Below are 15313 nucleotides of genomic sequence, written 5' to 3' on the forward strand. Positions count from 1 at the left end.
TTTTAAAAGTGCTTTTAGACTTTTATAAATTAATCACATTACATAAGTGTGCCAAGCTTTCATTATTTCTTAGTTCTCCAAACAAATGGCTCTTGTTACCCAGCAGATTTATTCAGCTTCTCTGCATTGCCTGGTGCCAATATTTGTTTCAAAAAGAAAATGTGGCAGCAATCCTGATGCTGGCTGTTCCCTGCTGAGGGAACAGACACTGTAATATTGTCTTCACCTTTTGGATAGGTTTCCTTTAGCTACATAACTTGGTTTGTCCAGCTATCCATGGATCACAGTCAGCTTTTGGAACAGTTGTATTGTGCTGCTAAATTGGAAAAAAGAAAGAATACTGAATTATCAAGTGCTGTTGAGGATTGTAGTGACTCTGTATCCTATTGGGTGTAGAGTAGTTGTCATGAAAATTAAATTTTATAGTCAAAAACAATTTAACTGAGTCAAGAGTTAGCAAGTCAGCATCTATATTGTTCCTTTTTCAGTTTAATTACATGTATTGCAGCTTGTTCTCTGAAAAGTTCAATATAGTTGAACTTCTAGTTTGAACAGTGTAAGCCTAACTTACACTGCAAAATACTATATATAGTCTAGTTTGGCTTCGTCTGTTATACTCATTAATAAAGTCTTCTAATTTAATAGTGAAATAACATTTTCTGAACTGGAATTCTTTTTAGCTGGCTCTGTCTTTTCTTCATGGAGGTATGGAATGAAAATTTGCTCCAGAGGCAGAGTTGCTGTTGATTCTCATTAAGGATTAGATTTAAACTCAGATGAATTTGCACTTAGTACTTATTTATGATGGGCACCATGTTCACTTTAACACAATTAGCTATTTCTATATCTCCAATGGGAACAGTGGAAGGACTTTTTTTCTCTTCTGGGTGAGGCTGCACAATCTGAGTGCATCCAACACTTGTTTTACCTTGAGGCCAGTGCAATTTCCAAGTGACTCACATGTTGATTTGTTCCTATGGGGAAGCTTTACAGTGAAGTGTGTTGTAATATTATTAAGCAAAATTTATAGAATCTAGAAGAATAAACATACAAAAATACAGCTTCATATTCAGTATTACCATCTGAATAACATGTACTTGGCTTTTTTCTCTTCCTATGAACATGAAATCTTTATGCTCACCATGAGTAGTGAGGAGTGCTAAGATAATGGACAGGAAAGGCTCCTCAACTTGCAAAAAGCACTGGATACGGCTTTCAGGAAGGAAACTCCTTCCTTCTTTCTTGAGGAAGAATAAAGGGAAGAAGTGATGTGGTACTCTGGTTATTGGGGGTGGAGGAGGAGATACCAAACACATACTGAGAGCAGCTTGAATAATGTGGTAAATGATATTTTTCTTTTCTTGTGGAGCAATGCTACACTCAGAATGGTGTTAGCTGGTGAGTCAGGAGAGTTCCTTTTCCAAGAAGGTTTTCTGGCTTTATTATCTGGGTGTTGGGGCTATAAGCTGTATAAACACCATGCCCCTGAGGGGAACAGGAAACATAATGTGCTCTCTTTTCTGGAAGACAAAAAGAACCATTAATTAATTGATTGCTTTCTCAATCATGTTGGAATCTGGTTGCACTTGCGTCTCTCAGTACAAAAAAAATCACAAGAAAAAAAGGCAATGTATTCTAAATAGTGGTGATAGGAATTATAAGAGAGTAAGTTATCAGAAGCTCAGATGTGGGTAGGTGTTAAAGGAATGTTACAGCAGGCTGTAAATACAGAGGTGTTTGGTTGGAGGGCAGTTTTACACCAGCAGTGCCTGCTGAGGTGTCTGAACAGTCTCCAAGAGTGGTGGAACTTCTTATCTGTGCTAAATCCACAACAAGCAAACCTTCACTTCTCAGTCTTGTTGCACACATGCTGACAGGAATAGGTCCTCTGATGGAAATCAGAAATAAATGTTGGGGAGTAGATTTGAAAATAATTTCTACTCAGGGAGACAAATGCTTCTTTCACTCATCAATGAGCTGTATATGCTGTGATTGAAATAGCACTGGAGAAAATCACATGGCTTATAAGCCTTAGGGGAGAAATGCTTTCTGTAGTAAAGTAATTGTCACACAAATGATGGAAACGTTACACTAGTGATGATTTGTTTAATATAGCTTGGCTGGACACTGCCACTGATGAACTGAAACAGATGTGCTGCTTTAGCACTGTATATACTGGGCAGTCTCAGCTTTGCACTGGGAGAAGCAAGATACCCCTTTTGTCAGAAAAAGTCTGAGCTGATGATTTAAGGGTGCTTCAGTGTCAGTCATGTGCTGGGCTTTGCAGCAAGCAGCCAGTTCAGTGTTCTTGTACCCCTGAAGTGGGGCAGCTCTCAGGGCTTAGCTGAAAGCCTGGAATCAGCAGCTGGCATAGGAGTCTCAAGCAAATTAATTTCCCTTTTCCCCTGCTTCAGAAGCCTGGAGAACTGCAACTCCAAGCTTGTGGAAAGAGATGTCAGCTTACCTGAGATGGTTTTATTCTGTTCACTTTAGGCAACATTATCAAGAGCCAAGGGAGCTACTAATCTCTCAGGTTTCTTATTATTTTTCTGCTCCTAGCTGAGTTTTATTGCAGTGAAACTACTTTCCTCATTTATTCAAAGGATATTTAATTAACCATCATCAGCTCCTAGGACTCTGTAGTCTGACCCTCTCCCTTTCCCCTGATTTTCCTCTGGGGTGCCTTTGCAGCTTTGAATCCAGACCTGCTGTACCATCTTGTGTCTCTTATGATCAAGAGTGGATCACAACACTTCCTGCAGCAGTAAAACATCTTTTAGATAGTTACAGCATTGTCTGTGGGATTTAGGAAGGGCCTCATGCCTAAGGTGATTTTCCAGCTCTCATTCTTTGCCCTGGGTATTTGTAATAAATGGCAAATAATGTTTGCCTTGTATGGAATTCATTGTTAATGAACAGCTTGCCTCTTTCTGTGTTAGCTAAGCTCCCTGATAGAAATCCTGCATGTTGGGAATGCTGGAATTTCACCTAAGAAGCAGGAATGTGCTGTGAACCCTCTGTGCTCTGGGGCCAGCTGTATGAGATGTTGGCCAGCTCTCTTAGAGTCAAGGAAGAGCAGACCACAGGGATTTGGTGTGGGCTTTATTTGAATAGGCAGCATGCTCTGAAAATAGATAACCTTTGACTCCAGCTTGGTGTCCTCTTTCCATGAAGAGTGCTGTAGTCACTCCAGGAAAAAAGGCTCTCCCTTCACTTGACAGGACCCCCTTTCTGTGATGCATCTTGTTGCCCTGTTACCCTGGAGCAAACATGAAAACAGAGGGGTGGGCAGAAGGGCACTGAGGGGCTGGGGCTGCAGCTGAACTTTGCTCTGTTCATTGTTCAATTTGCCAGCAGCCTGTTTTGGTGTTGGTTGTTTTTTGTGTCTCTGCCTGCAGCAGAGTAACCACAGGCAGCTAAGAGTGTCCTGATTGTTTTTGTCTTCAAATAAAACCTGCCTTGGACAGATTCCCTTTCAGCACTGGTGCCTGCTCTCTGGCTTTGTGGGACTGGGAAGGTGAGCCAAGCCACTGATCTGGTACCTGCATAGCAGGTTGCCAGTGAGATATCTTAGATTCCTCCAAAAAGGAGGGGAAAAAAGTTTCTCTAGTCTGCTACTTCCAATATAGGAGCTTTGAGGGTGCCCTACATTTTATGGAGCCACCTAAATTTAGAAGACATCAATGGTTACTCTTTTCTCCTTGCCTTGCCATTAGTTCCAGCTGTCAGATTTCTGTGAGCTTCCTGTCAGAATATATTCATAGCAATGAAGCTGATTGTGAAGCAGTGACTTCTGCTTGCACAGGTGTAAGGGGTGGAAGGATTTTTTTTCCTGCCCTGTGAAGGAATTGCCCTGCAGTGGTACTTACCCTAAGGTAGGTGTGATAGACACCTGCAGAAGGTGATCCCTAACATCTGGTTCTCTCCTTGGTTTATAGAGGCACAGAGCTAAAATCACATGCCTAACTTTCAGAGAGCTAGACAAGAGAAATCTTTTCTTTCTTAATAAATGGTTAATTGAATCTTTCATGTAAACAGTAGGTTTTAAATGAAGAATGTAACAAATCACTAAGTAGAGCCTTGAACATAATGAGCCTTCTCCTTATTGTACAGCAGTTTTGGTTCAGTATGAGGAATCCCATCAAATGAACCCTATTACAGAGCCAATTAAAGGGCAACCACATTAAAGTGCAAAGGAAAATCTGTTTTTCATCAGCTGTGAGGGAACACAAAGCAGATCTGTGTAGCTCTGTGTTATCCTATAGTGTGTTAATCAGATACAAGGTGTGACGGAAGCCAGTGACAAAGGGGACCCTGATAGGGAACAGACACGCTCTGATAATGGGCCAGTTAACGCTTCATAATATTTCAATGCTTCAGTAGTAAACAAAGCTGCAAGGAGAACTTCAAAAAGGATGGCACATTCCTCCCAGAGTCAAGCCATACATCTTCTATGACACTTCTGGATTTATGGAAACCGAATGTTAAAAGCAAGTGATGTCAGGGAGCTCCAAAGAGAATAAAATCAGCTTTGAGAATTCCTCCTTTTAAGTTTCTGACCATGACTGCGATGTTTGAGGGGGTGGTGCTGGAAAATAGGCACATTCTGTTCACCTTCTCATTCTCCCTTGCAGTGCTTTTCCAGTAGCCTAACATTTAAAAGCACTGGAGGGCTCAAAGCTATAGCTGGATCTTCATAATTTTTTGCTTTCTGGTTTCATGTTTGCAGAAATTCCCTTGTAAAGAAGGAGTGCTTCATGTGTTTAAAAACCAAAACCCAACCAAAACAACCCTCCCCCACAAAATAATAATAAAAAAGATTTTAATAGCTCAAAATATAATTACTGGAAGACTTGCAGTGTTTTAGGGAATTGTTTTGCTCGAAATGTCTTTAATTTGGTTTCTTTGTGCCTTTTGGCTGTAGTCCTGCATTTACAGCTTTTCTTCCATTCTGATGTTATTCCATTAATCATTTACCCAGTGGTGGTTCTGCATATTTCCATGGAAAATCTACAGACATATCCCTGATCTAGCACTACTTAAATGAACTTCTTTAGTGTTGAGGTTCTGTAAATCATTCTAGATTACTGCAGATCTTCCTTTTCTGTGATTGCTGCCAGAATGAAACTCCTGAAAAACTAGCTCATTGATCTACTTCTAGTGCAGTCACTTCTTTGTGACATTTGTACCTTGCTGTTTTCACTGGGAATGAGCAACAGGAACAAAGATGTCAAAGTACTTGAATGGATAAATTGTGGTTTTTTAAAGTATTTGCTGTTCAATTGCTAATACTTTTCCAAAATAATACTTTTCCAAAATAATTGCTAATAATTTTCCAAAATTTAGATGAATGACAGAGGAAAAATACCTGGAGCTCTTAAACCTCTTAATATAGGGTGGGAAATGTAGAATATATAGGAATACTCTGCCCTGCTGTCATGAGCTGAAGGAAAATCAGTTAGAATCTGAGAAATGTGAAATGATTTTTGCAATAAGATAGAAGAAGTTGATGTCTATTTCTGACAGACAGTCAGCATGTTCAGACAGTGGTGTGATTGGAACTCTGATGTCTGAAAGTGGGATACATTTAGAGCTGTAACTCTGGGAATATTCAAGTGTTTTCCAAGTGCATTGATGGTAAATGTGAATGAGGTGATTTAGCTGATGGCCTTTTGGCTTTTGAAAACTTTGAAAAGTAAACAGGATAATGTAAAAGGGATTCAGCTTTCACAGAGGTTAATCTAATTTGCTGTTTGTTAAATTTGTTTATTTTCCTCCCCTTCTTTGCAATCATGACTCCTGGGAATAGTTTTCTTGAGAGTGCACTATGATTTCTGGCACTTACAAGATGTTTCTCTAAAGCTTGTAAGTAATTTCCAGCTGCTGGAGGGTGACATAACAGCCAGCCCAGGGTTTAGCTCTGGCAGATGCAGCAATGGAGCTGATTCCAAGGTGCTGGTCAGATGTCATCACTGAAAGTCATGCCTTGTCTTTTTTTTATAGGTAATTTTATAAATCTCAGTGATGAGCTTGCTTTTTCCAAGTTTTTCTTTATAATCAAGAAGTGGAAATGAGGGAAAAAAAATCAAGAAATAGCCTGATGTGTTCTTTTCCAAGCAGTATGAGGTGTGGGTGTTTGTTGGGTTTTGGTCTTGTCTTTTCTCCCTTCCTAAGGCTGCAGTAATCCTGCCAGACACAAAGTGGAATTTTGCTTCCCTGGGCACTAAGAATATCTGTAGATCCCACAGGTGATACCTGCTCTGGGTGTGGAAGCTGTGCAGGACACCAGGTTTTGGACAGGATCAGTGACACAGGAGTGCCAGGAAGGTGAGGAGTGGAATTAGCAAGGTCCAGGAATTAGTGTTGATCAAAGGTGGAATTGGAGAAATTGAGCATAATGAAATCTTGGATGTTCTAGATACCTGTTGGCAATGTCAGAGAAGCCTTTGCCAGACTGGCAGGGCTTTTGTGTCATCCACCAGCCCAAAGGTGGAAAAGGCACAGGGCAGAGAGTGTTCCTGTGGAACACATATGACAGCAATGAGGACAAGGCTGGTTCAATATTGAGTCAGTTTAAAAGTCTGTCCAGTCAGCCTATGGAGCTTTCAGAAGTTTAACCTGAGCTCCTAAGCCAGCTGATTCTGCCTTCTCTGCCATTTTATGGCCTCTGGTTGTAGACAGATGTACTTTGGCATGTCAGAAATTCCCACTTCCACAAGCAAGGCATTGTCACTTATTGTGTGACATCTTCCTGTTCAGGGCTAAGTTAAACAGATTTTTAAAGCCTTAAACTGCTCCAGCTTGCATCTCTGAGGAAAGTCTGTCTAGATCCTGTGTTCACCACCATGAAGGTTCAGAAATTATTTTCAAATATCCTTTGTAGTTAGGTTAGAAGACAGTGGAGTGGGATGTGTTCCATAAGGATATTTCTTCCCACAAGAAGAAACATTCTTGCTAAGGGATATTATTCTTGCTCACAATACTTTGGTTTGAAAAAGCACCAATTGTGGTGCATTATTTGTGACTATTCCCAAATGGATACCACCTGCAGATTTCATATGTTGATGAGCTTCCTAGAGATAGCTGGGCCTTATCATCCCAGCAGGACTGAGGAGCTGAGTGTGACCCATGGGAAATCACCAGCCCTAAATCTGCTCTCTTCAGAGATCCCTCTCAGAACAGCTGATTGCAGTGGCCATAGGCTGTCTCACTTGATGCTGCTGTTCCTTTACATGACTATCACAGCACTTGAGTACAATTAGGCTGTAATCCAGATTGAAATGTCATGCCTGCATGGTTTTCCATAGTGACTGGAACTTATATCCTGTTTTACTCAGCTTTCTGGAGAATTTCCCCTCAGAGTTTACTTGCCGACCATTTTTGTGGTTGTTAGACATTATACATAAAATTTGACATGAAGTTGAAATTAAATTCTTGCTGGAGCTCATGAAAGGAAAGAAATTTATTGGTTTTATCACAGCTTGTTTTCTTAATAGAGGTTTTTAGTAACTAGTTGTCCTAGGAAATGCTCATCTAATGAAGATGTGCAGGGTATTTGGCCAGTGTTAATAATTAATTACTGAAAATCCCCTGAAGATTGACAGTAATTGGGTCTTCTTAATTAAACCAAATGAAGAGACTGCTGATGGAACTGTTCTGTTCAAAGCAGGAGTTTTTTCTGGATGGAGTGAAGTTCCAAACCATGAAGGGAAGATTGTACTGCTGTAGCACAAACCCAAATAATGCCCAGTGCTTGCAAAATCCCTTTTGCTCAAAGAACATGCAGCTGAGCAGAGCATTTAAGTCACTGGGCCCTGAACTGGCATCTTTTGCTGATGTTGGCTTCCCCTGATGTCACTATAGGGCACAAAACAGCACAACCACACACTGCTGCTCTCAAGGTGAAGAAAAAGGGAAGATTAATTTCTGACTCCAACATTTATACATTTCCAAAAGTGACAGTGGACTGGAGGGTGACAGTGCCACCTCTCCAATGACACTGGACAGTCCATCAAGTTTCTCCTCCTCCATCAAAGAATGCAAAACAATAATTTATTTACAGAAGGTGTGTGAGAAAGTTCGTTACAAGAATGGAAACATCAGAAGGCTTAGAAAAAAAAATCTTAAAAAATCAGGAAATGGCAGGGTGTCACCATGTTGCACCAGCTTTGTCTACAACTATTCCTAAACCAGTGTGTGGTGATTTTTACCAGGAATATGATGAGGAATGGGCTAAAAAAATCCAGACGGAGAAGTTCCGATGGCACAACTCGCAGTGGCTGGAGATGGTGGAGAGCCGGCAGATGGACGACAGCGAGCAGTACCTGTATGGGGATGATCCCATCGAGCCCTACATCCACGAGGGGGACATTCTGGAGAGACCTGACCTCTTCTATAATGCAGGTAAAGCAGCACTGGCAGCGTTCAGCACTGGGATTGCCACCTCTGCATTTGCAGGGGGAGCTTGAGCTGGGCCTGACTCAAAGCAGGACAGTCCCCTGTTTTGTGGCACTGGGAGCAGCGCTGATGTCAGCCAAGGGTGGGCTTGTCCTTGCTAGGGTTGATGCCATGGAGGGGCTACCTAGAACAAGATTAAGACAATAAAAGTGGATGTTTATTGAAGGTCTTCAAATAGCTACACCTTGGGCATCTGTTTCTCTCCTTGGTTTATAGAGGCACAGAGCTAAAATCACATGCCTAACTTTCAGAGAGCTAGACAAGAGAAATCTTTTCTTTCTTAGTAAATGGTTAATTGAATCTTTCATGTAAACAGTAGGTTTTAAATGAAGAATGTAACAAATCACTAAGTAGAGTCTTGAACATAATGAGCCTTCTACTTACTGTACAGCAGTTTTGATTCAGTATGAGGAATCCCATCAAATGAACCCTATTACAGAGCCAATTAAGGGGCAACCACATTAAAGTGCAAAGGAAAATCTGTTTTTCATTCTTCCTTGGGCAGCCAAAAGCCTCCAAGGGGCTACACCCAAGATGGACAGTGGTCATGAGTTTTTCAGACAATTAAAAGTTTGTTAATTTACATACCAAGGGTTAATCCTCCAATTACAGCTTCAGGTAATGAAGTCATATTCCCCCAGTTTGCTCCTCCCCATTTCACTTTTTGTTTATAATTTCTGACCAAAATGTGAAGACAGCAGCTAGCACTCTATATAGAATTTAGAGTTATACACTAAATCAGTACTGGAGTTGAAAAATACAAAAGCTAAAATCCTAAGGCATCAGGATGATAGTGATGGATTAAGTACTGGATATCCATGATTTTAGGAAATGTTACAGGTCTTCAGGAATATGAGTAGACCTGTCTCAGAGAGCTGATGGACCATGACAGTGGAGTCAAGTAAAGGTGGCCCAGCCTTGTTCTTCCCACCTATTTCTTGTGTCCGTAGTTTGTTTGCTCTGTAAACAAAATCCTCTCATCCCTGTTAAATTCACAGCTGTGTGGATTTATGCTGGATTTTGTTCTGCCTATTGTGTTAGTTGTGCAGTGGGATTTTTATTGAAAGATTTCAGTTTGCTGATTCTCAGCAAACTTGCAGATTCCTCAGCAGAGGCCATCATTTCATGACTTTAAACTAATCCATCTGTATGATTTTTTGCTGTTGTATATCTAGGATTTAGGGAGGTGTGTGAATCTCTTCTGGAAATGCTGATTTATCTAATCCGATGTTGCCAGCTGTTCAGGACGAGGGTGCAATAAAACTTTGCAGCAGACAATAATGAAATAATTTGGCCTAGTGGATAAATGTCTTCATAACTTTTTGTAACTAGGAGTTGGCTTACCCCCTCCAACTTGTAGGTTTAGATCCTTTTCAAACTCCTGGATAACTGAGTGCATGAATTTTTGCTTTTTTTTTAATTGCTGGGTTTGAGTCTGTGTTTTTGATTTTCCACACAAGTGTCCAGTCCTCTGCCATGAAGCATGAGTCACAAAACTCTGTGACTCTGGATCCATTTGTAGGAAGAGTAATTAGAAAAACAAAACCACTAAACCCCATTGTCTTCACTCATAGCTGCTGCAAGAAAATAATTGTGCAAGATCTCAGTAGCATTTCAATTACTGTTCTCAAAGGATATCAGAACATAAAGCTTCTTTTTCTTCTGCCATAGCAACTTGCCTCTTAGTGTGATAGTTTTTCCCTTTTGGATTTTTTGTGCTGGAATTGATACTTGACTGGAAAGGAAGGGTAGAATTCTGGTGATATGTTCTGCAGATGTTTGAAATGTGGTTTTGGTTTTAAAGGTAGCCCTTTTTAAAGAGTGGTTATATTCAAAAGGTAGACTCACTTCTCAGGTTCATTGCAGCAAATGTCAGTAATTTTGTGCTTCTGCAATTTCCTAGACTTCAGCTTTTGAAATGTGGCATCTCAAAAGGGACATAATATTCCTTTGAAAGTTAAGGTACCAATTGGAGCAGAGATTTGGGTTCTGAAGGACAGATCATTACTTAGTGAACAAAAACAAACTCAAACCCGCCAAAAGTACAAATCTTTGTGCAGTCAGAAATCAAATACTTGTATTTCAGTTTGATAATTTTAGAAGTGATCTAATCTGATGGCTGACAGTACAAGTCCCACCTTGACCATAATCGTTTTTGAGCTCACTGATGGCAAGATGAGTTCCTTAATTCATGACAGACCAATCTCTCTCTTGCACAGTAATTTAAATCTACATGAAAAATGTGGTAGAATCTCTGAAGTTACCTTCCTGAGCTCAGTGCCTCTCTTGCTCTGAAAGCACATAACCTAATTTATGTTGAAATGTACATAACAACAGATGTCCTTTAACTGTGTAATCACATTTTCTGCAGCTGATGCTCTCCATGTGCTTTCATTTTCCTATAAATTCATGTGAGCCATAACTCTGAGTGTTATGGTTTGACTGTTAACACTCTTGATTGAAGACACTTTAAGTAGTGGTAGCAGTAGCCTCAGAGTTAAAATGCAGTGCTTGCTTTATTAATACAGAGACATATGTTATATTCAAGTTTCTCTTAACCTAGCCTGGCTGCTGAGAATGCACAGTCACTTACATGGATTGCTTTTGATCTGAAGTACTGCAGGTCTAAAAGTGACAATAGTCCTCCTCATTTCAGTTCAGTGGAGCATACAGACTAGGAGGCGAGCTAGAAAAATTTGGCACAAGCCTTAATAAAGGCTATTTCAACTTTCCTTTCACTTCTTTGGACATTTTCTCTTTGTGGGATGTCACAGGGCACCCATGTCTCTGAACATGCTGAGAGACAGGAATATTGATCCCTGCCAGAACTCCTGCTTGTCAACTCATACTCCTTCACATACTGTACACACATGTCTGCAATTAGAACATGGCCATGTACAGCAATCTGATGCTGCTACAATGTGGTCTGATCATGGCTGGCATTTTTCATTTGCAATCTGCTGCCTTGCATTCAGTCACTTTCCCATGAGGTATTATCTTCTAAATGAATCTCTGTAGCACCTCATCAAACGTCTGTTAGAAATCTAGATGTGTCAATTCTATTCCTTTTATCACTTGTCACTATATTATCTTCAAAAAACATCAGGTAAATTCATAAAGCACGGGGAGATTTGTTTGAATGCCAGAGTCGTCATCTCTAAGCCCTTGTGTCTGTAAGTAACTTTGCACTGCTTCCTGTGCAGGCAGTTTTAGTAGTTTGGAAACCACAGAGGTTAAGCTAAGTGGCCTGTGACTCCCTGGATCTTATCTCTCTTTCTTTAAAGTGGAATGGCATTTGTAACTTCCTAGTCATTAGGAATCTCTGTGTTCCCTCTCTTAAACTCTTAATGGATCAGTCTGGATGTACCTGTTTCTGCCCTGGTTTTAGGGGATGCTTTCTGCACTTCAAGTCTGGAATGGTCTTCATACAGTGATGAAGACAAACTGATGTAGGGGCTATTTAAATGAAAGAGCTTGTTTTATCTGATTAGAGCCTAATACTAATTACCAAGTAAGAACTGTGCCCTTAATATTAAAAAGAAATGTGTTTTGTGAATGGGAGCAGCAAAGAGTTAAGCTGGGCTCTCATTCAGCTGGGGTCAGTTCAGTGCCTTTACTTCAAAGACACTCTCTGGGTTTACACTGATGTGACAGAAGGAAGATGTTAGCTCCTGATTTTCTTTTCCTCATAAAGCAGGCAGAGACTGTGAAGCCTTTAAGGAATACTTCTGGCTTTACAAATGTCTGCATCTTCACCTGCCAGTGTTGTAATGTAAAGGGAGCACAGAAAATCTGTAACCTGTGCTCTTGAGAGGATATCACAGGAAAAGCCTGCCCTTGTTGGAAAGAGCTCTGAGATATTAGAAGATGGGCAAGATAAAATAAATAATTCTGAAGTCACTTTCTTGTTTTTCTCCACAAGTTTGAAGAGATACAGTGATGCAGTATAGAATCTGAACAATTAAGATCTTTGCTGGTTTTTTATTTTTATGCTGCTGGCCCAGATTAATGTTTTACCTTTTTCATTACTTATTCTCTGGGCTTACTTTGATGGGTGAAACAAGATTTGTCTTGAAATAACTTTTATAGTCTTAAGGAAGAAGGGCTAAGAGAATCTTTCTTAGGTAAAGTATTTTCAGGGCAGTGGGCTGAAGCTCCTTGGAGTCCCAGTAAGGACTTTTTTGTACTTGAAGTTGCTGGGTTTCAGTATTATTGTTGATTTTTGTTCCTCACAGAAATATTGTAACTTAAATTCCTAATGACTTGCTAAAAGAAACCAGGACAGGTGGTTTTGCCCACTTGCCCTCAATCCTGCTCTTGACAAGTGGCTGTGTTTTGTTTTCTAGATGGGCTGATAGTCCCTGATGGAGCAGTGAGTCCGGATATCTTTGGGGATTACCAGCTGCAGAATGGAGACCTGGTTGGGCAGCACCCCTTCTCTGCCAAGTAAGTTGTTCCTCCTGAAGAGTTCTTATCATCCAACAATGACTCTTCAAGTTTCTTTCAGGGCTTCATTTGTAGTGCTCAGTAGTTTTTGCCCCCATAGCAGTAGGAATGATTTCCACTGCATGAGCAGTTCTAGTTTGTTGTTCTGAATCACATGTCTGTTTTAGCATCCTGACATGTTGTACTGGAATGATTTCCACTGCATGAGCAGTTCTAGTTTGTTGTTCTGAATCACATGTCTGTTTTAGCATCCTGACCTGTTGTACTGGAATGATTTCCACTGCACAGGCAGTTCTAGTTTGTTGTCCTGAATCACATGTCTGTTTTAGCATCCTAACATGTTGTAGTGCAATGATTTCCACTGCACAGGCAGTTCTAGTTTGTTGTCTGAATCACATGTCTGTTTTAGCATCCTGACATGTTGTAATACATCACAGCTTTCCAAAAGGTGGGGAATAGAGCAATCACACAGAATACACCACCTCTTATGACAACTACTCAGATACTCTTCAGACACTGGGAAACATCTAGAGAGAGGCTTGAGATGCTGATTACCCAAATGATGTTTGTTTCCAGTATTCCTAAATTTAAAAGAAGTCTTTCAGCTGCTGTGGGTTTGGTGGTTTTTGGTCTTTTTCCATTAATCTAAGTCTTCCCAAGGTATTCTCAGTTAGATTCCTGAAAATGGGCTATAGGGGCAAAAGGCATCAGCTTTTGCTGATATTCTGGGAGATCTTTCTCTGAATTTCCCCTCTGCTCAAAGACCTCTCCCTCTCAATGTTGGCAAGTTGTTCCAGTTTAAATTTCTGAGTAAACTTCTCCCATGAGTTCAAAATAGAAAAGACTCATTTACAAGAATGGGATCTTCATAAATCCTGATGCTGTAGAGTTTAGAAAGTGCCTTTTATAAAACATGAATTCTGTACATTCATGAGCAGGAAATACTTCAAACACTTGATAGTCAAGGTACAGCATTCACTTCAACAGGATCCAGCTACCTGGATATGCCCAGCCCTGGGGCTGAAGCTGTTTCTTTCCAGAGGAAGAATGTTCTTTTCACCACTAACACCTTACATTTGTAAAATGCAAGTCATTCACAGTAGGTACAGCTGAAGTAAAAAAGATTTTCCGCCCTTACTTTGGCTTCCTGTAATTAGTCCAGGGTGGTAGACAATTACTTTTGTTGGCTTATTCTACTGTGATGCCCCAGAAAGCTGAACACTGAGTAAGGGTTAGAGTGGTGGTAACATTTTTAAGGACAAATTAAAATAACTAACATGCTCAGGGAACAAAAAAAAACAGGATTTAAGATGGATCTTCTAGAAAAAAGTAAATATTTATACTCGGTAAGTGTGAGTCTGTGTTTGGGGAGGGGATGCTGGTGCCTGGACTGATCATTGCCAAATGTTCAACCTTTGTTGCAGAGCTTGCAGGTGGGAGAGAAACTGAGGTAAGTGTGAGCTCTGTGCTGCTCTTGGGGTCCCAGTGGGTGACTCACCCTTTTTGACTTCACCATAGACACACAACCACGAGGTGATGGATTTCTCTGTACACCAGAACATTGGAGGGTGCTCCCTGTAGTCTCCAGGCCCACCTGGAGGTGTGGGGAAAGGTGTGTAGGGTAGAACTTGCAGACTCCTAGAGAAGTTTACTTAGTGAACTTAGAGAAAGTCCCAGTCAAGATACTCTGAAAACAGAGAGTTTTCAGCTGGGAAACAAAACCATCTTCAGTGTCCTTGGTTAAAAGTGAAGGCACATCAGTCTCATCAGGGATCTCCAACAGTAACCTGCTTTTTAATCTGATTGTATTCCAACTGCCATGAGTAGCAAAATACATCTGGTGTATTCCTAGTTAAATTAAGTATTGGTCAAATTTTCTTGCATGTTTCAAGGCAAGAAAATTCTGCAGGTTGGCCCATTGCTGATGGCCTCTGGAAATATTGGGATTTCTGTTTTCTAGGAAGATTTCTTTCAATCTGATTGCTCCATGGACTTATCTGCAGTCCAGACACACAGACTAATTGGAAACAGTGTGGAGTGCTGCAAATGTTCTGTCTTATTTGTAGCAGAGCAGGAGTGAATTGTTTGATAGAATAGATACTGGCAGCTGAGTGGTGAATCTGACTTCTCACATGTGGGTCATTATGGGCTGGAGCTGCCTGGCGCCAGCAGCCAGGATTTCCTGATGCTCAGACCTAATGTAAAATGCATTAGTGCTCCAAGGCATGAGCCATGGAATTGCCAGTCCCATGGGTCTGGAGCTCCCTTTTCCCAACTGGAATTGGTGTTGGAAGGTAAAACCATACGTGCTACAGAGCCTAATTAAAAATAATAGCAGCAAGTCAAGGCGCTTTTTATGTGTTATATAGTGTACATTTCAGCCATACCAAAACATAATTCTGGGGATTTT

The 15313-nt window shown here is 40.6% G+C and overlaps 1 protein-coding gene across 3 annotated transcripts in view; it reads left to right on the forward strand.

Moving 5' to 3' along the window:
- The window catches only part of KIFAP3 (kinesin associated protein 3), a 68163-nt gene that overhangs the window by 35718 nt on the left and 17132 nt on the right, over positions 1–15313 (forward strand). For 2 of the 3 annotated variants that reach the window (XM_036387504.2, XM_036387505.2), the window contains exons 18-19: positions 8214–8403; positions 12804–12903. In XM_036387504.2, the coding sequence (XP_036243397.1) occupies positions 8214–8403; positions 12804–12903 (290 nt within the window). Of the gene's footprint in view, positions 1–8213; positions 8404–12803; positions 12904–14327; positions 14368–15313 lie in introns of those variants that run through there. The other variant, XM_036387506.2, reaches the window with a different exon arrangement.

This window comes from Molothrus ater, chromosome 9 (genome assembly GCF_012460135.2).
Source record: "Molothrus ater isolate BHLD 08-10-18 breed brown headed cowbird chromosome 9, BPBGC_Mater_1.1, whole genome shotgun sequence".
Taxonomy (NCBI): Eukaryota; Metazoa; Chordata; class Aves; order Passeriformes; family Icteridae; genus Molothrus; species Molothrus ater.